The 25,308-nt window shown below is 37.8% G+C and overlaps 1 protein-coding gene across 1 annotated transcript in view; it reads left to right on the top strand.

Moving 5' to 3' along the window:
* LOC126005944 (uricase) overlaps positions 1–21,799 on the top strand; it is a 50,146-nt gene extending 28,347 nt beyond the window's left edge. The window contains exons 5-8 of the mRNA XM_049771276.1: positions 8,873–9,056; positions 11,164–11,287; positions 18,929–19,012; positions 21,428–21,799. Of these exons, the coding sequence (XP_049627233.1) occupies positions 8,873–9,056; positions 11,164–11,287; positions 18,929–19,012; positions 21,428–21,502 (467 nt within the window). The 3' untranslated portion in view covers positions 21,503–21,799. The remainder of the gene's footprint in view (positions 1–8,872; positions 9,057–11,163; positions 11,288–18,928; positions 19,013–21,427) is intronic.
* Positions 21,800–25,308: the final 3,509 nt, after the last annotated feature.

Raw genomic sequence — 25,308 nt, 5'->3', positions numbered from 1 at the left:
AGTTCACTCTACTTACATAAAAAACTTAATAATTACCTGTGGATAATGGCTATTAGATTGATTAGCTAAATCATTTTAAGTAATTTTCTGTTTGTTTGTCTTGGGGACACACATGGTGGCACTCAGGGGTTACTCCTGGCTCTGTGCTCAGAAATTGTTCCTGGCAGGCTCGAGGGACCATATGGAATGGAGGGAATTGAACCGGGGCCCATCCTGGGTCGGCAGGATGCAAGGCAAATGCCCTCCTACTATGCTATCTATCCGGCCCCCATTTTAAGTAATTTTTAAAGTAGTATATTTGTCATTCCACTTTCAATTATTTAAAATAATAAATGGGTAAGAACTAGCTCTGGGCAATGCTACTTTTTAAAATGAGAATTTATAGATTACCCTTATGTCATTCTTTGAAATACTATTGATTCAACATTGATTTTGAGAACACTGAATATTAAGAGTTTTAGAATTAGAGGTGAATGAGACATTTTCTAACAGTTGTGAGTTTATAGTATATAAATAGAAGATATATATATATATATATATATGGGTCCAATAAGCGAAGGAGTGCAGAAAATCTATTTATTTTAGGAGTGTCTGGAAGGCTTGATAGGGGAGCAAATAGTCTAATAAATTTTTTTTCTAATTGATTCAATGACTTGGAAAAACAGTTGGACATGGAAAAGAGATTATAATTAAAGAAAAGAATACAAGAATTATGAAAGAGAAGAAAGTAACTAAAATAATTTGAAAATTGGCCACATGCCTATTACCATACTGGCCAAGTAATTTTAGTGTAGAAAAAGAGAAGAATTTTAGAATGGTAGCATGCCCTAAAGTTCTAGTTCTTAGGATATAAGGAGAAATGATAAAGGTGAAAAAGTTAATGTGAGGCTGAATTTTGAAAGGATTCATGTGTGATTTGTGTGACTTGATGGCATTTTTGCATAGGTCTTGGAATCAGATTGCACTATATTTGACTTTGAGATCCATTTGCTTAATAATTTTATGAACAAGTTACTCAATATTTTTTTCATCTGGAAGATAAAAAAAGATCAAGGTTCACCCCAATAATTGTCCAGAGATTTAAAGGAGGCATTAATGTAAAGTATCTGGGGGATGGAGACTACCTCTATGGGCTGAGTATTTGATCCCCAGTATCACATGTCACAGTGCCTGGAGTGATGCCTGGAGCATCCCCTAAGGACAACTGAAAGTGACCAAGAAAAAAAAAACATAAGAAATAAAAAAACATTTGGCAGAGTATTTCTTAAATACTATTATTATTATGAGTATCAAGATGATCAAAATCATAATAATAACCATTTTTCTTATTTTGGAAGGAAAATAGGGACCCAGAGAAGTCATGAGTGAACACACTTTAGTAATTCTTAAATCTTGTTTATAATGAAGTGAAGGGCAAACAAGAAATAGTGAGGTATATTGGGATTTGTTGCAAAGATGAAGAAATTATCTATTTTGAACAAAGGCAGTGTAACTAGAAATGGAGAGATTGCAAAAGTTTAGAAGAGGCATTAATGAAAAGTATGCAGTAAGTTTGAGTGCTTGGATAGTTAAAATTGCTCTAAAGTTAAGAGCCTGGGGTGAAGGTCTTAGTAAGGAGAATAGTTCCCTGAAAAAAAATTTCAGGTGAAACTGGTTACTTTGGAAATGAAGGATAGAGACAGATTTAAAAACCATTGACAGACTAGGTGATGGTTAGTGAGTGAGTCTGGGAGAGTGGGGAAGGGGAAGAAGTTTTTCCAGAAAAACAAAACAAAACAAAACATACACAATAGGAATAAGAAAATCAAGAGACTTAAGTTCTGGGAACAACCTCTAACTCAAGGACTATAAAAAGATGCAAAGTTGAATGAGCAATAGAAGACTGGTCAGAGAAAGAGGGACAACTGGATAAAGAGAAGTCAAAAGCAATAAAAAAATATATTTCAAGAAAGAGAAAGTTACTTGGATAACAAAGTGTGTTTAAAACAGTAATCTATACAGTGGTTCTTTACAGGGAATATTTTGGTGTTTTTTTTTGGGGGGGTCAAAGTTCAGTTTACTGAGGGGAGGGGCATATCCAGAAAGTTATCAAAGAATCTTGCTTTGATGTATCCATACCATTTTCTTTTTTTTTTTTTTTTGTGATCATCTTAAGAATAGATCTCCAGGGCCCGGAGAGATAGCACAGCAGTTTGCCTTGCAAGCAGTCGATCCAGGACCAAAGGTGGTTGGTTCGAATCCCGGTGTCCCATATGGTCCCCCGTGCCTGCCAGGAGCTATTTCTGGGCAGACAGCCAGGAGTAACCCCTGAGCACCGCCGGGTGCGGCCCAAAAACCAAAAACCAAAAAAAAAAAAAAAAAAAAGAATAGATCTCCAGATCAGAGCAGGAGAATAAAAGAGCTCAGAGCGGGCAAAAGAAGGTTGCAAAAATTTCACAAGCACGACACTGGGCTTGTTGGCACTTCTAAAGGAGAAAGCCTGATAGCAATCTTACCTACTGCAAGGAAAATTAGAAAACGCAATTTAATTCTGTAGCTAGGAGGAGAAGGAAATAGATTTAATGAACTGTGAGAATTTTTATTACAGAAGGGTTAAGTGAAATAAGTCAGAAGAAAAGGGTCGAATAGAGATGATCACACTCATCTGTGGTACAGAAACAAGGCTTGGTCTTAGATTGCAAAACTAAGATTACCATGCAGTGTGAGAAGAGGGCTGTGAAGAAATGAAGAGGAGGCTAGATGTCACATAAAGAGAGTGGTGCAGTCTTGGGCAGTTGGTATGGTGAAGTGTGGTAATTATGTGCCTCAAAATAATAACCGTCAGAGAGATAATACAGTGAGGAGGCACTGCCTTGCACAAAGCAGCCTGAATCCTAGTTACCTGACTGCTGCACAGGGATAAATTCATTACCATAATTAGGCAAGGCTTTGGCTCTCTGCACTGAACTACCGTTGCCGTGAGGGATCGCTGCCACTGTGGCCAAGTTCCAGAAGCTTCTGCCTGATTTGCCGAGAGTCTAGTATCCCTCTACTAGCTATCATAATTGAATACAGGGAAAAATTATTGATGCCTTCAGCATATGAACAATGTGTGTGCACTCCTATTGTGTCCATCTTTAAGTATGTCCATCTCTGACTATGAAGATGATATTTGTACCCTGCCCCTCTTTGAAAAGTAGGGTCCTATTTTTCTGCACAAATATTTTCTGCACATATAGATTTCTGCAAATATATATTTCTGCAAATATATTCTGCACAAATAATATTTTATTTATTTTTAAAGAGATAAATTACAGATGCTATGAGGTGAGTCCGAGCACACTTGTTTTCATAAGACTCTTGAAGCCAGGGAGACACTTTAAAGGGCTAGTACATAATCATTGTATGCCAGAGATCTGGGTCTGATGTACCCTGCACACTGCTCACACGCTGAGCCTTGAACAGGATATAAGCTCTCAGCACTTTAAGGTGTAGTCTCACTTTATCCCCCAAAACTGTGAAGGAAGAAAAAAGCTTTTCTACAGGTATAATTGAGGAAAATAATCATTAATACACTCAAATCCTTATGCATACCCTCGGACACACAGAACCGTGACAAAGGTTGTTGTTATATGCTTGTAAGTGGACTTTGGTCCTTTGGTAGGGGCCTGGCTGACATGATGGGAATTTTCTTCTTCAAACATGTACTAAATTGCACATTTAGCCATGCAGCTCCCCATGGGGAATTTTCTCAATAGGATCTGTAATTGGATTTTTCCTGGTGAATTGAATTCAGTCTTATCCATGGAACAAACATTTACAGAAAGAAGACTAAATATCAAGCACCAAGTTGGGTCCTGAGAATTGCTATGACTCTCTTGATATACTGTTTATTTTTTTTCTTCTAGTGAATCATTTAAAGCTATGTCATTAAGAGTATACTTACAGCTATTTTCAAAGCCTATTATTTCCAATGGAGAATCTAAAAAGATAAATCTGCTCACCCAAAGGGATGAGAGCTGATGTTATATTTGGGACTTCTCAAGCTGTGGGAGAAGTGGGCGATGCATGGGGCGGTGCAAGTTCTTGGTTTAGGTGTTATTTGGAATCTGAATCTTCCAGACCTTGTCCCTCTCTTGTGTCTGTGAAATAAGTGTTTTTAGTTTGTAGCCATTTTAAGTTGTACAGGTTTAGCTAAACTGTTACTGTTTCGGTGACTTCCTGAAATCTTTGAATTAGTAATTTGAACTAATTTGACTCCCAAACCACCGTGCTACTTAAATTGTAACAATTCTTTAACATAAAAGGTCTTCTAATCTGACGCTAACAATAAAAATTCAGCTAAAACATAGCAAAAAGCGAAGGCAGCTGGAGAAGATCTCAAAATAAGGTAAACCTACATATACATCGTCTGAGTGATTTTTTAAAAAAAATCTACTGATACGGAAATGAAGTAGGAGGAAGATTCTAAGAAAGGGGGGTAATAAAAGTGAAGATTTATAGGTGAATACATTTTAGATGAGTAGATTAAAAAATAGTGAGATGTAGGTAGGAGGTGGGAGATCCAGGAAAGAAATGATACTGCAAAGGAGGCTATGTATGAATTTTTGATGTCAAAGCAAATGTATTTTTCCTTCCTCTAAAAGGAAAGTTCTTGGCAAATATAGTCTTTTAAACAGTTCTCAAGTCTCACCTAGTATGCAAGAGACCAGTTATTATGCCCTCTCTCCCCATCCAGAATGGAGGCGCAGATGGACCTTTCACTCTCGCTGCATGAGTCAAGTGGACTCTTCAGCAAATGATATTTAATTGATCTTCACCTTTTTCTAGCACTTTACAGATTTGAGGTTTTTCTACTAGAATGCTTTAATATAGTTCTAAAATAGCCCCCTTTAGCTATTTATGTTCTTTTGGAGGTGTTAAATGCGGAAGCAATTATCCTCTTCATGACAGGATTTTTTTTTTCCCCTTAGCTTAGTAAGACTTTGTGCTGTGTGCCACCTGATGCGTAGGTAAGGCGTTGGGCTGATTTTCTATTAATTCCCAGTGAGTTTTCTTTCCCTTAGAGAGCTAAAGGGTAGGATGCATGCTTCTCTGAGAGATAAACCACAATCTGTTAAGTGTGTAGGAGGACACGAAAAGCTAGAAAAGATTATGTAAATGCAAAGTGAGATGTAAAAATCTTGCTTTTTTGCATTACTCCAGAACCATGGCAGTGAAGTAAAAATAGCTGATTAAGTGGTTTGATGGGAACTAACCCAGAAAAGGACAATCTTTTTAGTTGACTACTTGTTAGTCTACATTGGAATATTTTTAAAAAGTATTCAAGGCGTCATATTTTTAGTTGATGGATGGGTCTATGGATTTAAAAGGCTCAGGTTCTTGCCAGAGTTAAAGAAGCTGGGGCACTGCCAACAGAGATGATAAAATAAGCTCTTTGATTTTATCCAGAGTATCTAATGTGTGCCAAGGAAATTTTTTTTTTCACTTTCAAAGAGAATAGTTTTCTGTTGTTGTTCAGAAAATGATGAATGCACCAGGAAGGATGGTTTTTCATGCTGCCAAAAACAGTGGCAATAGTTAATTGTCTTTGGGAACATGAAACATTTTATTTTGTGTAAAACTGAGGCTAATGCATGTTAGAAAATGCATCTGTTTTCTCAATTTTCAAATTCAAGCAAGAAAGCAGCAGATCCTTTCAAAGTTGCCCAGCTAGACTGACACTCCCTAAAGATCAATAAATCTCATCCCAGGGCTAGGGGCCGATAGGGATGTCGTGTCAGAGCAAGTTTTCAGAACTCAATGAAGCGTTATGAAACATAGGAAATATTTACAGGTGGCTGAAGTTGATAAGGAAAAGTCAATTATGGCCAAACCAAAATAATAGCTTTTATGGAACAATTCTTATGCAACAGCTGTTCTATTCTTTTTTTTTTCTATTCTAAGACATCTATCAACGCTAGGAAATACGTCTTATTACCATTTCCATTTGAAAGATGATAAAATCAAGGTAGAAAGAAGGTCAGTGATAGTGATTTTCTAGGGCACAAGTTCTCATAACTGGGAGAGGAAGGCAAAAAGAGCATAGGTATTTTAATTCAGAGCATCTAAGTAGCAAGATGCAACCATTTTGCAGCTCTGTGTCCAGAAATTGGGAGGCAAAAATTTGGAGGAGCCAAAATCTAGTTAGCTAACAGATGCTGATGATTCAGGCCAGTTATAACAAATAAATATTAAACAGGGAACAGTTTTCCTTTGTTTTCTCCTTCACCTTCTATTTATTCCTCTTCAAGGATTTCCACTACTTGTTCCCATTCCTGATGACAAGTCCATGATTAATTTCTATGGGATTTTTTTCTCTTGGAAGTCTTTTTATGGAAGTAGATTATATTAGTGTATGAAAATTTAAGGAGTCACTCCTTTAAGGAGTCCTTGAAATTTCAAAAGGAAAAAATTAAGAATTAAAAGTTTTCATGACACTTTCAGGCAATTTTATAAAAGACACTTTCAGTTTTCCATCCAGACCAACGGGGCTTGGGGCTATTTGAGGCCCTTAGAGCTTGCTGAGGAATGGATATATGAAACTTTCTTATCACCTAGGAAAGTGTTTTATTGTAAAGAAATGGAGGAGGGAGAAAATATTGCATGACATCTCATAACCAATTTATTCAGACTCCACCTTTCTCATTTTCTAGTAATGTGAGTATGGGTAAGTGATTAATTGTTACCTGAATAAAAACATTTAACAAATGTTAAGGGTCCAAGAAAGCCCACTGCCTCAAATAAAGACCATGAATCTTCAGAGAATGCAAAAGCAAACAGGTTTATTGATTCCAGCTAGCTGGGGCACCAGATCTGTCTTTCAAACTGAAACTGGAACCCCTGGGCAATCTAGGGAGGTGTCACTTATAGTTTTAAGGAACCTTAGGAGGAGGATCGATATGGAAAGTAGGGCTTATAGAATGCACCAATCCAAAGTCCAGGTTCAAACACAATGTCCAATCAGATGGTGAGCTTGTCCTTTTTCAAATAAGGCGAGACCGTAGAAGGAGCGAGCAGAAGTCCATTCTTTTGCCCAAATATGTCAAGTTCCTCTTAAGAGGGGCATTGGCTAATGGTTACCAGGGCAGCAGGCCATTGATGTCTCAAGGTGAAATTCCAGGGCAAGAGGAGAGCAAGGTGGGGATGGAGGAAGGCTTAACAGACATCTGTATCTGAGCTATTATAATCATCTAATATCTATTTTCATATATTTCCCCTTAACACAAATAGTTGGGGCTGGAGAGATAGTACAATGGATAGATCCTTTGCCTTGCATACAATAGATCTAGGTTCCATCATCAGCATTCCTTATAATCTGCCTCACCTGCCAGGAGTGATTCCTGAGTTCAGAGCCAGGAATAACTCCTTATCTTTGCCAGGTGTAGCCCCATAAATACTAGTAGTACCCAAAAGAAAAACATTTAACAAACAGTTGTGAGCAGATACGCTATAAACTTTAAAACAAACAAACAAACAAAAAAATAAGGCAAGCAAACATGAGTCAGCTTAGCTAACGCTGATCCCTGCCTACTCTAGTTTTGTCACACTGTGTGTGAGAGTGGAGGGCATTTAGTTGGGTAATCAGGAAAGGAAATAGTGAAGATGGATAGAGAACAACTAGCTGGAAGAGAAAGAGACTTCACGAGATTAAGTAATCTTTGTTGTGAGTCAATTTTGTACTCATCCAGTCTTTCATTCAACAGAAACATATACTGATTACATTGCAGTTCTTTCAGATTTGAAACAGATTCACTTGCATCAGCTCTGCACTGCACTTAAAAAGGCGGATGTTGCCAAACTATGTGTATACACTTAGAATTTTATAAACCTGGTCAATGAAAGGCATTTAAGCATGCTGTTATCTCTCTTTTGATCCATCTTCAAATATAGTTTCCATGGGAACTTGAGAATGTGAAACAAATGATAATTTTGTATATATATATATATATATATATATATATATATATATATACCCAGAACCCTGTGGCAAGAAAATATTATTTATCTGCATATATCTAATCAGCAGCTTTATCACTTTATCAGTTTTATCTAGTCATTTCTCTCTCTCTTTCTCTGGTAGGTATACACAATTGCCTGAGAAAATATCAAACTGTAGTTCTTATTTACCTACGTCTAAAACTCCAGCTTCTAATTTATCCATAGAAATTGAAGTCACAGAAGTGCTATAAGGCACTGGATTATTAAGTGCAGGTCTGGAATGTAATTGAGGATTGTGAGTTGCAGCCTCATTCTTCAACTAAGGCCATATATGGCATAGTGATACCTGACATCCCAACCCTTGCCTTAAATGTTTTTTCCTAAGCTCATAATCACAGCGGAACTGAGGTTTCTATTGGACCTGGTGGTGAATGGACCCCATTAGCCAGTGTAAATAATCAGCACAAGCCTCCAGCTTCATTTCCACCCTCCCCCATGAAGAGAGTTACAGTGGCAGACTGAGAAACTGCTCTTTCAGACCTAATTAATAATTTTCAGTACAATTGTCTGTTGAATTTTATGGAGCTCAAAATATGGGAAAGAATTTAGCCAATAATATCCCTGCATGTAGCTGAGAATATGTTCATTTATGTGCCTTCAACACACCAGGAAGCTTATTCTCTGGCCTTTTTTGTCTGAAGACAGTGTTGTCTGGGCAGATGGAAAGATTGACCATCTTCAAATGTGTTGCAGAGGAGAATGGATAACTGAAAAACTGGGAAGTAACATAGTTAATATACAAACATGACACACTGTGCGCTGAAAACTAGAAGCTTCAGCATATGATAGCAGGGAGAAAGCACTGTTTGTGTTCATGACTTCATTCCCCTCCTATATTTTTCACTTAAAATAGGCTCTCCAGTCATTCATTCTGGAATCAAAGACCTCAAGGTCTTGAAAACAACCCAGTCTGGATTTGAAGGATTCATCAAAGATCAGTTCACTACTCTTCCTGAGGTGAAGGACCGGTGTTTTGCCACCCAGGTGTACTGCAAGTGGCGTTACAGGATCAGAGATGTGGACTTTGAGGCTGCCTGGTATGTGCATTAGGGGCTGTACTGATGTAGGTGTGAGACAAAGCTTGCCCTCTTCCCTGTGAGTAGTTCATGGAACCTAGGGTCTAAAAGGGAAACCTAAAGGCCATTCAATTCAACTTCCTCCTGGTCAAAAGCCTTTGTTCTAGTTAAGACACTAGTCCTTTAGTTAGTAAATGTGCCCATGATTCTTTGATGCTATTAGATAAATGACTGGAATGGGCCATCTGGCCATCTAATGTTTTGATATTCTCTCTCTCTCTCTCTCTCTCTCTCTCTCTCTCTCTCTCTCTCTCTCTCTCTCTCTCTCTCGCTCGCTCTTTCTCTCTCTCTCTCTCTCTCTCTCTCTCTCTCTCTCTCTCTCTCTTCTCTCTTCTCTCTCTCTCCTCCCCCCCCTCTCTGTTTTTTTGAGCCACACCCAGTGACGCTCATGTTACTCCTGGCTATGTGCTCAGAAATCGCTCCTGGCTTGGGGAATCATATGGACGTCTGGGGATCGAACCGCGGTCCATCCTAGGTTAGCATATGCAAGGCAAATGCCCTATCTGCTGCACCACCACTCCAGCCCCGATTCTCTTTTTTTTTTAATTTCTCTCTTTTTTTAATTGACTTCAGACAGTATGAGAATCATCCAGCAAACTCATTAAAATGCAGATACTAGGCCCTGTAAAAGAATCTGATTCTCTAAGTTTGAAGCCTAAGGAAAATTTTTTGATATACTTAGATATACTGATTATACGGGCCAGACACCATACTTTAAGAACTGTTGTATCAGATAAGGATAATGATCTTTGGTTCTTCTCATAGGTATGTCTAAATGAAGGTGGCCAAGTAATCTAAGTTTGCCAAGGATTTTCAAACACTGAAAGAGGTTCCATAGCTCAGGAAATCCGACCCCAGGAAAAAGGGGTCAGTTGATCATTGCTTTGAAAATGATAAAAATTTGAAAGTATGGCTATTATTATATAATACCTGATAAATGATAATTAGGCCTCTGATTTCTCAGACTACTTTTTGATAAAGTATTCTGTTCATTCCTTTGCTGAAGGTTTTTAGTTGTTAGAAACTTATAGTCTATGATGAGCTAGAGACTATTTCCATCCCCATCTTTCTAGCCTCCTCCCACTGTCATAGCTTTGCTCTGCTCCTTTAATTGTGTGATTGGTTCAAAAGTGTTATAAAATAATCTCATCCTTACATAAATGTATATATACACATACATACATATATGTATGTATATATTTATTTCAAGTGTTCCACCATTATAAGTCTGATGCACTTATATTACAGAAAAACACAAACCTGAAAATGCCAAATTTAGGGTATTAGTTGAGTCTCCCACTATATGTACATTTTTAGAATGAGCATTTGGCTCTTTTAAGCTCAGATTCCTCACATCTAGATATTGTGGGTAATTACTGTATTTTCCTCAGTTATTTTAGGATTAAATCAATAAACTACTCTCATAAAACACTTAACACAGTCTGGGGTGGAGGGATACATTCATCCCTCAAAAAATTTTCAAAGAACCAGTCAAGCTGAATAATTGGAGAGTTAGAAATATGGTGAGTTGTCTGTAGATTCTTCAAACATAAAAGTTTTGTTGGACCCTCAGATCATGTTACAAAGATTGCCTAATGATGGTTGTGTGTGTGGGGAGGGAATAGAGATTAGAATTTATTTTTTTTAATTTTGTACAAGACACTGGTCTCTCTCTCTCTTTCTCTCTCTCTCTCTCTCTCTCTCTCTCTCTCTCTCTCTCTCTCTCTCTCTCTCTCTCGGTTTTTGGGCCACACCCAGTGACACTCAGGGATTACCCCTGGTATGCACTCCCAGTGACACTCAGGGATTACCCCTGGTATGCACTCAGAAAATGCTCCTGGCCTGGGGGACCATATGGGACGCCGGGATAGAATTATGGTCCGTCCTAGGTCAGCCTCGTGCAAGGCAAATGCCCTACCACTGCACAACCACTCCAGTCCCAAGACACTGATTTCTTGAAATCAGCAATAAAATTGTTTTCTGGAGAATATAAAGGTCATGGTGAGTTAGCTTTAATAATGCACTTTTAGAAGTACTGAGAGTTTTCTGTCTTTCTTTTGTGTTTTAGGGCCACTGTTCGGGATCTGATCCTGGAGAAATTTGCTGGTCCCTATGACAAAGGAGAGTACTCACCCTCAGTCCAAAAGACCCTCTACGATATTCAGGTGCTCTGCTTGAGCCAAATTCCTGAGGTATGCCTTGTCCAGTACCGTTCTGAAGACAGCAACTTTGTGTTTCCCATCAACTCTGAGAAAGAGTTGAGAGTTAAAATAAGAAAGTGGAAGACACATGAAAAATGACATCTGCTGTTGTTCAAAAGCTTGTTATAGTAAGTGAGAAGAGTGAAAAATGAAAAAATCTGTCTAACCTGAAAACATAGGACCCTGTCACAGTTTTCTTAGTTTTGTTGAAGATTCTTTTGAGTCTTTTTGATTTGAGTCTGCTAGAATTTAAGCCTCAGTTGAATGCCCTCAAGAAGGGCCTATGCTCCTTGAGCCCATCTCGTTGCCAAGAGATTTTATCATCTATTTGATATTATTAAAAGATTATTATCTTATTATTATATCTCTGTCAATACCTAAGGAACACAAAGATAAATGAGAGGTAGTCCCAACCTTCAAAGAGCTCATTAGTCAGTGGAAGAAGAAAATAAGTACTAACAAAGCAGCAGAGAATAAAATACTATGGAAATAACAGAGGAAACCTCCTGATTGGCAGTGGAGGAAGAATGGAGGGAAGGTTGTATGAATTGCATTGTGAGGAACCAGTAGCCATGATTTAGTTTCAAATACAAGGATGAGAGAAAAAGGTAGGTAAGGAGTAAACAGGAAACAGTCATATAATGTGTGTGTGGGGGGGGAGGGTCTGCCATTTATCAAGTTTCAGGAGTGAAAGTCTCATGCTCAGCAGTGAGGCAAGAGCCAGATCAAAAGGACCCCCTTGTGCCGTGGTTTAGCTTTTGGGGCCTGGCTGCATTAGAAAACTTCTTTGAGTTTTCTTGAGGAGAATGGATGTATGAGGTGGCAAAATATGAAGAGATGAGAGACCACACAAATCTATATGGGAGAACAATGCTCTAAGTTTTTAATGTGTGCCAGTCACAGGTATGAAAATAATGCTCACAATTACAAAGCACAGCTAAACATTAACAGAAAACTATTCACCTAGCTAGGGTGATACACAGACCTGAATAGATTTAATATTAAGTAAAAGTCCTGAGTTAAAAAGGAAAGGTTAAATTTAGCATCTCAAAGGAGTTACTGTCCAGCTCCCCTCAGATGTGAATTTGGGGATTTGCAAGGAGCTGAATTTCTTGATCAAGTTCCTATTTCTAAGGGAAGAGATTTCATTGTTTAAAGGGCAAAATGAAGGAGACGAAGTATGTCTAAAAAAAGATGAAATTCTTTTCCTGGTAAAAGTTCAACAGCCCAAAGCTCATCCTGACCAAACCTTTTTTGATGTAATACTGAGATAAAAGTTAGTTAGCAAGTATTCAAGGTCCTTTAGAGATGTCCCCAAAAGCAGAAGCTGCAAGGGTATTTTAAAGACAAAGAAAAAAAAGTTGTTTCTAAGTGTCTTTATTTTGGTGCTGAATTTTTCCAGGTAAAGAGAATTTTTTAATCAGTTATATTTTACTGTAAATATCCTTATGTTAGGGAGTAAAAGGTTTTACTATATACACAGAGAGAAGGAAGAATCATCTGTAGGCCAATTAAATGCTTGTTATAAAAGAAGCAGGTTGTCAGTACCATAACATGAATCTCATTGTCCCTCCGCACTGAGGGAAAGCATACCAGTAGGCTTTCTTTTTTTTTTTCTTTATAATTTTGCTTTATTACACATTTATGTCTTACACAATGTTCAAGTTCACTTTTAATAGGAAAATTAAACTAACCATCAGTTCCTTAGGGAATATAATGATTGCAAAGTGTTAACATGAAACATGGAATTGTAGATTTTTCAGTAACTGTTTAGCAAATAAATGTTTCTAATGTAAGATGAATTAGTTTATAAAGTATTTCCATTGTTCACTTTAAAACGATACAGGTACACATAAAGTCACATTATAGGCCTACAAAGTGGTAAAAGATTACAGATTGGTAGCATGCAACTATTTTACATTTTTAAGTACAATGAAAAATGCTGTGTCTTTTTTTCTGAAAAAAAAAAAAAAAAAAGAAACAAACTCTGAAGCCTTACTTACTTATTATTCCATGACTTACACATTGAGGTGTTTTTTTTTTTCCCCCATTTTAGAAAAAACAAAGTGGCAGACACAAGAATTTTCAAGTTGGAATACATTTTTTCCTTAACTAAAGATTGTCTCTGGCAACATCGGTTACTAAAATAAAATTTCCAAAAAAAAAAAAAAAAAAGCCCTTTATTATCCATCTCACTCTATCTATCTCACTGTATGGTCAATTCCTTTCCATCCACGTTCTGATCATCAATAGACATTTTTGATACTGGGCCTGCTTTACTTTATCAGGTCGTATTTATGATTGGATTCTGTTATTTAGTCAACATGTGCTCAGAAACACACATATGCATGCATATGTGCGCATACACAAATTTCAAATGAAGATCTGTTTCTTTGTATATCCTCCTAGCCACTATTTGAGAATTTTTAATATTTACTTTATTTCTATTATTTTATTTATTTATTATTTATTTATTTATTTCAGTTTTTGGGCCACACCTGGCACCGCTCAGGACTTACTTCTGGCTCTATGCTCAGAAATCACTCCTGGAAGGCTCGGGGGACCATATGGGATGCTGGAATTCGAACCACCATCCTTCGGCATGTAAGGCAAACACCTTGCCTCCATGCTATCTCTCCAGCCCACTTTTTTTTATTATTATTATTTAAGTTTGAAGTTACGTCTAAAAGTGCTCAGGGCTTACTCCTGGGTCTGCACTTAAAGGACTCCTGGTGGGCTTGGGAACTATGTTTGGTGCTCAGGATCAAACCTGGGTCAGCCATGTGTGACTTAAGTGCCTTCCCCACTTTCTAATGAGGTATTTCTCAGGAATTTCTTAATCAGCTACCCACACTAAGAGAACATCTTAGTGGGTCTTCTGAAGAGCCTTCTCTAGAAATATTGAAATTGCTCTTGTTATTGTGTGACATCCTTGACTTATATAAAGTCTATGCTTTATCTTGGGAGCTTGAGTAGCCATTAATAAGAAGTAGTCACTAATAAACCAGATTTGTAATCTAGAAAGACCCTCTGAAAGAAGTGTGAGTGGAATAAAAGGATAATGGTCCATAGACAAAAAGAACTATTGGGGTATTGTTGCAGGGTGTTGTTGACCTGAACTAAGTCCATATTCTAAAAAGAATGAGTTCCCCTGCCCTTATACCTGGGACTGAAAGAGACTCTCACGATATCTCAGCACTGAAGAGTTGTTCTTTCTCTCTACTAGCTGAACATTTGATAAGGACAGAATAACAAATCATGTAAAAGCCCATGTTTTTTATTCTAGAGCATTCAATAATACATACAAGCCTCAAAATGTCTGCCTTAAGAACTCTTAGTATACATACAACACTTGTACAAGGTCCTTTCTCAGACACTTCTTTATAGGACAGAATAATATTATATTATTAGCATATTCTAAGGACTATAGGGAGTTTTCAAAGGGACCAAATATTTGCAGGATGCCTGGATGAGTCTTGACATGTAAACTCAGGTGTCAACTCATGAGAATTCAAAAGAGAAAATTGCATGTGTCAGGGAATATCAGGGTTCCTCAAACTTTTTAAACAGGGGCCAGTTCAGTGTCCTTCAGACTGTTGGAGGACCAGATTATAGTAAAAACAAAAATTATGAACAAATTTCTATGCACACTGCATATATCTTATTTAGAAGTGAAGAAACAAAATGGGAATAAATACAATATGTGGCCATTGGACTAGAGGAAGGGCTCTTCCTAATCTTTTATGGCCTGGAACAGTGTGCCAAGGAGTCAGAGAATTAAATTGAGACCTGAAAAGATCAGCTATTATAGATTATAGCTATTATAGATGATCTATTATAGAATAAATCATATTTCACTTAATTTTAATTTCACTTAGTTTTTAACTTGATTTATAACTTTTATTTCATTTCTATTTTTCTGGAGTCTCCAAGTAGTGCTCATGGGTGGGAGGGTAGGTTGGGAATCTCCTTCAGCAATACTCAGATGGTTCAGCACTGGGGTTCAGTATTGCTCAGGGATCACATGGTGCTAAGGATTGAACTTGGAGTCACCACATGCCAAACATGTACTTCAGACCTTTGAGTTGCCATCCTATTTCTGGATTTAAAACTTCTAAATCTTTGGATATCTAGCTGTAAGCTTCCAATTATATGTTGTTTTGTGTGTGTGTGTGTGTGTGTTCATTCCATTTTACTCATAACTTTCACTCATTTCTGGAATATAAATTTTTCAATCTCCACCAACCACATTTCCATTTATTATGAATTAATTAAGTAATCTTTTAAAAATTCTTTTTATTTTACTTTATTTTTATTTTTTTATTTTTTAACTGAAACCTAACTACAAACATGTTTATAATCACGGTGCTTAAACAAAGACACTATTATAAGAGAAGAAATTAAAAATATAAATCTTTATTTTTTATTTATATATATATATTTTTTTATTTAAACACCTTGATTACATAATGATTGTGTTTGGGTTTCAGTCATGTAAAGAACACCACCCATCACCAGTGCAACATTTCCATCACCAATGTCCCAAATCTCCCTCCTCCCCACTCAACCCCCACCTGTACTCTAGACAGGCTTTCTATTTCCCTCATACATTCTGATTGTTAGGATAGTTCACAATGTAGTTATTTCTCTAACTACACTCATTTCTGTTTGTGGTGAGCTTCATGAGGTGAGCTGTAACTTCCAGCCTTCCTCTCTTTTGTGTCTGGAAAATATAAATCTTTAGTCAATTTTATTTTTTCTTCTCTTCTTTTTCTTCTTCCTCCTCTTCTTGCTCTTCCTCTTCTACTTCTTCCTCCTCCTCTTTTTTCCTTCTCCTCTTCTACTTCTTCCTTTTTTCTTTCTCCTTCTCTTCTTAATTTTCTTCTTCCTCTTCCTCCTCTTTTCTTCTTTTTTCTTCTCTTCTTTTCCTTCTTCCTCTTCTCTTCTTTTCCTTTCTCCTATTCTTCTTCCCCCTTTTATTCTTCTTCCTTCTCTTCGTTTTCTTCTTCCTCTTCTTCCTTTTTTCTTTTTATTCTTCTTCCCCTTCTTCCTCTTCTTATTCTTCTGCTTGCTCCTTTTTCTCTTCTTACTCTTCTTCCAACACTTCTTAATATTCTCTTCCTAGGTCTCTGGGACTCCAAAGATTCCTATGTTGTTTCTGTAGAGTTTATCAAAGACTTATGTTTTCATCTGCTAACACTTTTTGAGTAGTTTATTATTTGTCTGATCACTTGCTTTAAGGTTCTTTTCCAATCTCTTCTAATGTATGGAGTTGTTCTGCATCTCATCCTCTGGCTTGCTGACCCTGTCCTCAGCTGCTGTTGTTACTCCTTTGGAGAAGCTTTTCATCAAGCTGTTCATTTAATCTAATGAGTTTTTCAGACCTCTTATTTTAGTTGTAAGTTCTGTCATTATGGTCTGTTCAGATCTATCTATGCTTGCTTTGAGTTCTTTGAGCATCCTTCATAGTAATACTCTAAGCTTATCTGAGAGGCTTTTCAAGTCAACTTAATTCTCTATGCATGGTTTTGTCCTGCATTGTTTCCTCATTGCAACGTTGCAAGTCAACCCCTGAAGAGGTTGACTGATGGAGGGATGGAGGATGGGGTCTTTCCCCTCCAGCTTGGAGCACGCGTCTGCCACCCTGTTCAACTGGTGGTTCTGAGGTGAAGCAGCTGGTAAACAGCTCAGACAGTCAGGCTTGTGGAAATATTAACTTTATTCAGTGGACAAGACTGAAGTCCAATGCCTCAGCATCAGTTTCAGCCAAAAGCCCCTCGCCTTCCACAGATCTTTGTTTTTATCCTCCAGAATCAGGTACCACCCAAAGGTGGGATCAGATACCACCCAATGGTGGAAACAGAATCAGGTACCACCCTAGGGTGGGGGCAGAATGCCAGGTCACACCCTAGGGTAGGGCACAATCACCGATCAGGGTATGGTCAGTAACATAATAATCCCATAAAATGTTTACACACACAACACGTTTCTACTATGTGCTGTGTGAAGGTTCGTGGGATAGAAGATGTGTGGCCATGTTCCTCTGGCTCCAACTTAAATGGTGGGGCCCTTACCAGGTTTGGACCCTGGATATTGTGTTTGATTGCTACTTCTTGGCTATCTTGTGCAGGAAAGTAGACAGGGAACAAGGCAGCAATCCTTAAATGGCAGCAGGGATCAGCATCCACCTTATTGAGTGGGGCCCTTACTGGGTTTAGGCCCTAGAAATTGTGTTCAATGGCGTCTTCTTGGCTCTCTTGTGCAGGAAAGCAGGAAAGTAGACAGGGAGCAAGGAAGCAGTCCTTTAATGGATCTCCTGGTTTGGGCCCTGGAGATTGTGTTTGATAGCTTCTTCTTGGCTGTCTTGTGCAGGAAAGTAGACGGGAAACAAGACAGCAATCCTTAAATGGCTCTCCTGTGCCCAATCCCACGGCAGGGATCAGCACCCGCCTTATTGCGTGAGGCCCTTACCGGGTTTGGGCCCTGGAGATTGTGTTCAACGGTATCTTCTTGGCTGTCTTGTGCAGGAAAGTAGACAGGGAACAAGGCAGCAGTCCTTTACTGGCTCTCCAGGTTTGGGCCCTGGAGATTATGTTCAGATGGATTCTTCTTGGCTGTCTTGTGCAGGAAAATCCAATTATACTTTTAACTCGGGTCTGTATACAGGGACAGCCTTCGAGAGGGAGAATAGAATAAATCATTTAAGAACTTGATCTAATTGCTACCATGAAGTGGACTGGATGTTGAAGAGGTATCTGACCCAGGGACTTTTTAGTTTTTGGAGAAATTGAATTTTACATGGAATGGAGAAGAATTAGCCACCCCCAAAGGTAGTGTACCATTCTATGACTGAAACTCAACCATAAATAACTTTGTAACCACGGTGTTTGCTTAACTAAAGTAATTATATATAAAGTAATGTATATTTATATACATATAAAAGAATGATCCAGACTGATAGAAGAGTGTGGAAAGTATAGAAATATCAGAGTGTCTTGAAGACAAAGGTGCAATCTGATTGATTGAGAATGTGGTGTTGTTAATGGTCCGAGAAAGCCCACTGCCTCACATAAAGACCACGGATCTTCAGAGAATGCAATAAGTAAAGCAGGCTTATTGATTCCAGCCAGCTGGGGCCCGGGCTCTACCATACGGACTGAAACCGGAAGCCTCAGACAATCTAGGGAGGTATCATTTATAGGTTTAAGGAACGGTAGGAGGAGAATAGATATGGAAAGCAGGGCACCAATCCCTAGTCCAGGTTCAAACACAATGTCCAATCACATGGTGAGCTTGTCCTTTTTCAAATAAGGTGAGAACCTTAGAAGGAGAGAGCAGAAGTTCATTTTTTTTGCCCAAATATGTCATGTTCCTCTTAGGAGAGGCATTGGCTAATGGTTACCAGGGCAGCAGATATTTAACATCTCAAGGTGAAATTCCAGAGTAAGAGTATCAACAAGGTGGGGGGTGGATAAAGGCTTAACAGGTATCTATATCTGACCACCTACTTGAGCTATTATAATTATCTAACATCTATTTTCATAATATAGTCAAAGGAGAAGAAGGAGTGATGAAGAGGTAGATTCCCATTATACTGTTATCCAATGTAATACATACTATTTTGGATTCCAGATAGAAGACATGGAAATCAGCCTTCCTAACATTCATTACTTTAACATAGACATGTCCAAGATGGGACTGATCAACAAGGAAGAGGTAAGAAAAAAATTTAAAACATTTTCAGCATATCTTCTCCTTTCAACTTAACCTTGATCTCTCTTTATATGTTTGGATGATACATATTACAAAAATGATTTTTTGTTAATTTTTAAAATTTGTTTATATACTTTTTGTTTGAGGGGCACATTCAGCTGCATTCAGGGATATTCCTGCACTACGAAATTACTCCTGTCAGGCTTTGGGGACTATATTGGATGACAGGGATCAAATTCAGGTCAGCTGCATGCAAGGCAAACACCCTACCTATGTGCTATCGTTCTGGCCCCAGATATTATTAAAATTCTTAGTAGCTATTTTTCTGGGATATTTATAGTTTATATTGATTGGAACACTCTTAGATTGTAGGCCTTCCAAGACCAGAAGCTGGAGGACTGTACAAGTGGATGAATGATTACAGGGGAGAGTTAGAAGTTGCAGAGAATAGAATATAAAGAAAGAATAGAATGTACCCAAAGAAATAGTCCCAAGATCTACTTCTCAGAGAAGTGCCACACAAGGTCACATTATTCTTTTGTTGTGAAGCAAGCAGCAGGGAAAAAAAAAGTCCATCTGTCCATAACCTCTAGCTTTTGATTAAGTAGTTAATTCAGGATCATAATATAGACACTGAGCAGATGAAAGAGTAGTTGTGTTTCTAATTACAATTAGAGATGAGATTATATTAAATAGTAAGATGAGATTCCCATTTTGAAAGGAATGCCTGTGTTGGAAAAAGCATTTACTCTTATTTGGTTTTAGTCTTGGCTGAAGGTTAAAGTAAATCAATGTTTCTATTAAGGCTGACTAATGTCCCAACAAATACTCAGTTGTGGTCAGTCCAAGGAGTCCAGGAATGTCCCACCTCTCCTGAACACTTTCACAGGGGCAAGATTAGTTTACTTGATTCCTTCTTTGGGCTTTTAGAGTTTGAAAACACCATTTTGGTAACTTAATGTATGAGTGTTAAGAGCTGGGAATGACCTTTTTTTATTCATGTGGTTCTGCTGCCATTGAATCGTACTTTTGGTGGATAAGATCAATGAAGGGTTGTTCTGAAAGTTCCTTTTTCTCAAAGGTCTACTAAATCAAGAGACTTGTTTATCAGAACCCCTCTGATCAAGTACATCATTCTAATTCTGCAAATTTTGTAGATGGTTCCCTTGGACCTGGCACTGGTGTGTTCTTGGGGACACTGGTAAAAGATTAAATCAAATACCAGTTCTGTTTTCCCCTGCAGTGCTGATATTCAACCCTGAGTTGCAGAGAACAACCTCCATCCACATGCAGTTTATTCAGCTGAAAGGAGCACATCATGCTTTACTTACGAGGGAGGGGAAGGATGCTGATCAAAACAATCCCATTAAAGAAAATAGCATCTCTTTTTAAAGCGCTACCTTCTAAAGAGCAAGAGAGGAACAAAGGCAATACTAAGTTCACCAAAACCAAAATAAGTGCACCAAAGACAGAAAAATAAAGGGTTGGTGGTTTAATAGTGGAACAAGACTTCATTTAGAACTGTCTACAAGGAGAACCAATTTTACCTCAAGGCCCACTGATATCTCAGGCCTGTACTTTTTCCTGAATGAAAGCTGCCTGGTAGGTTGAGGTCACCTTTACCTTTAATCAGCTTCCTCCTGGAGTTCACTACAAGGGATCTGGAAGCATAAATGTTGAGTTTTTTGGGGCTCAACCCTTTATAACTAGCACCTGAGTGGTCAACAAGCTGTCCCTATATCTTTTTCGGCCCTTTAGGATGGCTGAATTTTCTATTGGGCATTCACCCAGCAGTTATATATACAAAATAAAACAGCACAGCAGCAGCAGGGAGTGGGACACACTGACACAGAAGGGAAGTTAACAAATGACAGGGTGGGAAGAGAGAACTCTGAGTTCACAATTGTCTAGCATCATTTAACACTGGGACAAAAGCTCTGAAGACCTCTGCTGCTTGCAAGGGCATGGTGGTAATATAGCTTTGGACAATGATTGATGTCAAAGTGAGTCATCATGAAACAGAGAAATTATGTTCACTTCACTCTAATTTTAAAAAATGGACATTGAGAAACACTAATATCTTCATGTTTAAAAATTTTTATGATCTCTTCCATTTTAGGTAGATTGACTCATTTCTTTATTGCCAGAAAAAATAAGACATTAATATAGTTAAAGTACTTTACACAGGACACATATTTTTCCCTGTTAGTAAATTGTTATTAAAGATGATTTGACAATCATTCATAGGAGAAAAGGTGAGGTCTATTTTATTTATTGAGGGGAAGATTGGACCACATCTAGCTGTGTTCTGGGCTTAGTCCTGGCTCTACACTAAGGAAGGAGTCACTCTTGGCAGTTCCTGGGAGGAGAGAAGTCTATTTTAATATCTCTGAATTAACCAGGTGATTTCCCCCACAGGTCTTGTTACCATTAGACAACCCATTTGGCAAAATTACTGGTACGGTCAAGAGGAAGTTGGCTTCAAGGCTGTGACGTTGTTGACACCAGTAGGAGTTTAAGGGATTCTTTATGCCATTTGTAATGCTGGAAATCATAATAAATTTTCAACCTAGTATGTTGATTTATAGAATCCATTTCCCTCCTGTATAGAAGAATTTCTTTTATGCCTATCCCAGCAAGATCTTTTGTGTTTAGGAATCATTGTAGCATGATTTGTGGATACAGTTTACTTCACAAATGCTGAAAAGTACCAAAATTATGATAAATATTTTGTTGTAGATGTCTTGTGCATTCTTATCCAAGGAAAGTTTTAGAATCAATCCATAAAAACTTAATGGAAATATTGTATCTAATGAGTTGTGAACAAGTTTAAAAAGCTAGTAGCCTACTGTTGTTTACTAAGAAAATTTAGTTTCTAGGTAATGCATAAAATGCATGAACAAAATCATATTTGAAAAAATATCACCATTGTGAGTTCAGTCAGAATATTTGGATTTTTAAGAACACTCTAGCTTATGCACTGTTGGATGATCATTCTACTTAGATACTACTTTTGTGATATTGAAGTATTGATTTTGTGATTTTCACGGCATTGAAAGAATATTTAAGACACATTGGTGCACTGAAAAAATTGATTTTCTCTAAATAAGCATCACTATAGCATAAACAGCAACATTTAATAACTACTGTGTCAAAACATAAATGAATATATAGAAAGAAGACCAGGAAAAAAATGCATGAAAATAAGAATGAGAATTTCTGGATATAGTGAGATTACAAGTGGTCTTAATGTTTTGCCATGTGATTTTCTCACTCTTTCAAATTGAATGCTTAATATGTTATAATCAGAAATAAACATATAATTGAAGATTAAAATGCATAAGACTTGAATATTATATTTACACCAACTGACTACTATACTTTTGCTTTCTTACTATTTTCTTTTATGTATTTTGCTATTGTGTCTATATTTAGCAGTTCTCTAGGGATACTCCTGACTCTGCACTCAGGAATCACTTCTGGCAGAGCTCAGGGGGCCCAAGTAAGGTGCAAGGGTTGAACCTATTTTTGGCTTCTGCAATGCAAAGTACGTTTTCTAGTCCCTCACTATTATAATTTTAGAAAACCGAATTTTTTTAACTTTTATAAAAAAATTTTTTTCTTTTTTTTGGTTTTTGGGTCACACCTGGCTGCACTCAGGGGTTACTCCTGGCTCTACACTCAGAAATCACTCCTGGCAGGCTCTGGGGACCATATGGGATGTCGGGATTTGAACCACTGTCCTTTGGCATGCAAGGCAAACACCCTACCTCCATGCTATCTCTCCGGCCCTATAAATTTTTTTCTATGTTTGATATTCTAACTTCCCTGTGTTAAACCCTTCCTAAATTTAAAAAAGATATGCCATATTTTCCGGTGTATAAGATGATTTTTAATCCATGAAAAACTTTTTAAAAGTTTGGGGTCGTCTTATACACCGGTATATGGCATACAGAAACTTACTCCAGCTTCAGAGATGAGTAATCTGCCCCCTCTTACCGCTGGCATATCCTCTGTTCAGCTTTTATGGGACACAGAGGATATGGGACACAGAGGATGCACTGTACCCCAGCCAGTTGCTCTTAGTGGAGCCCTCTCCCTGCTCTCAATGTAGATGACTGTTTTATGTTTACATATTTGATAACAAATAGCCTTATGTTTATAAGTGACAGTTTTCTAGCTAAGTACATGCATTGCATAAACATTTGAATTAAAAATTTCCATAGTGAGGGCCGGAGCAGTGGCGCAAGCAGTAAGGCTTCTGCCTTGCCCGAGCTAGCCTAGGATGGACCATGGTTCAATCCCCCGGCGTCCCATATGGTCCCCCAAGGCAGGAGCGATTTCTGAGCACATAGCCAGGAGTAGCCCCTGAGCATCAACAGGTTTGGCCCAAATACCAAAAAATTTTTTTTAATTTCCATATTAAAATCAAATTTTACGTTTTTTTAATTTCCATTTGGTATGCATTAAAAGAGAGGTAGTCTTCACAGTATGGCAAATATAGCCCAAAACCTATATTTTAACAGGAAAAGTAGGGGATCATCTTATACTCCCAGTCATCTTCTATGCCGGAAAATATGGTACCTCATTGGTAAAGAATGCTTATGTGTGAGCACTTCATATTATTTGCTGGTTTTCCTTCATTGATTTTGTAATGCTTAATGTAGCATAGCATAGTTTTATTTATTTATTGGGTTTTTTTTTGGTCACACTCGATGGCGCTCAGGGGTTACTTCTGGCTCTGCACTCAGAAATCACTCCTGGCAGGCATGGGGGACCATATGAGGTGCCGGGATTAGAACCACCATCCATCATGGGTCTTCTATGTGCAAGGCAAATGTCCTACCGCTGTGCTATCTCTCTGGCCCAGCATAGTATAGTTTTAATCACTTAAGCTCATTCAATTCATAGTTCAACTTTTTACTAGTTGTATGGCAAGATTCTTCATCTGTAAATGAAAGTGAAGTTAAAGTCTACCTCATAGGTTGAGGATTAAAGTGGCTAAGATTTATAAACTCTATGATAATATTTATGCTTGACATAGAAATGTCTATATATAGTATTTTGTGTGTTTTTTTTTATAAACTTATCTTGCAATGTTTATGGCTCTCTGCTGAAAGATCTTCTGGAAATGCTGGGGGATCATTTGGAAGTATTAAAGATAAAACTGGATTATACTGGTGCTGAATATGTGCAAGGCAACTTGCACTTCAGTTTCTCTCTGGCTCCAATGCCTGTATAAATAATATCAATATATAAGTGTCTGTGTATAAATATCTAAATGCAATTTCTCTATATAAAAAAGTATCCTGGGACCAGAGAGATAGCATGGAGGTAAGGTGTTTGCCTTGCAAGCAGAAGGTCGGTGGTTCGAATCCCAACATCCCATATGGTCCCCCAAGTCTGCCAGGAGCGATTTCTGAGTGTAGAGCCCTGCTGGGTATGACCCAAAAAACAAACAAACAAAAGTATCCTGCTTTCTACTAGTTATTACATTCAAGTATAAAGTCATTGGGTTTTGTGGATGGGTAAGAGTTTGGAGGTTTGCTAATCTTCATGCAGAAGGCTATTCACAAACTAGTGACTGCTTGGAAAGAGTACAAGATAAGAAGGATAAAATAATTTGAAAAGGAAAGTTGTATCCTATTACTAGTATGTAATTACTAGTATGTTGTATCCATTACTAGTATGCTTTACTCCTCTCCTGATTTGATATTTCTGTTCAAAGAGGCATTGGGTTTGAATCAGGAACAGTGATTATGGGTCTCTATTTTTGTCCATGATTCCCAGGTGTACAGGTGGATTTTCATTTTTTGAACTTCTTGAATAATAAAAATGCCCAGACTCAGAGTTGTTAGAAATTTAAAAAAGTTTATTATTTTGTTTCTGGGGGTCACACCCAGGAATAGTTGGGCTCAGGGATCAAACCCATGTTGGCTGTGTGCAAGGCAAACACCCTACCCACTCTAATATCACCCCAACCTTCAGAAAACTTTATTCTAAGAAGAGAAAATAACACCCTTTCTTGGAGAAACGTATATAGGATTAAGCCTAGTAAGGTTGTTTTATGTTAGTTTATTAATTTTTTTAAGTAGGAAAACTGGATCTTTGTGTTAGTTGTCAGTAATGTTACCAACAATGTGAGGATTTTACAGCACAGGCTGGCTAGATAAGGGACTTTTAAGTGACCTACTTGGACATTTAACTTATGTATTGCCCAAGTGCCCATTATATGTCAGTTGGTGAACCTAAGGTCTGGGGCAGAATTTATGATCTTGAAAATTGTTAATTTCCCCTTT

The sequence above is a fragment of the Suncus etruscus genome, chromosome 4 (genome assembly GCF_024139225.1).
Source record: "Suncus etruscus isolate mSunEtr1 chromosome 4, mSunEtr1.pri.cur, whole genome shotgun sequence".
Taxonomy (NCBI): Eukaryota; Metazoa; Chordata; class Mammalia; order Eulipotyphla; family Soricidae; genus Suncus; species Suncus etruscus.
The sequence above is the reverse complement of the archived record's forward strand: the minus strand, read 5'-3'. Positions and strand labels throughout refer to the sequence as shown.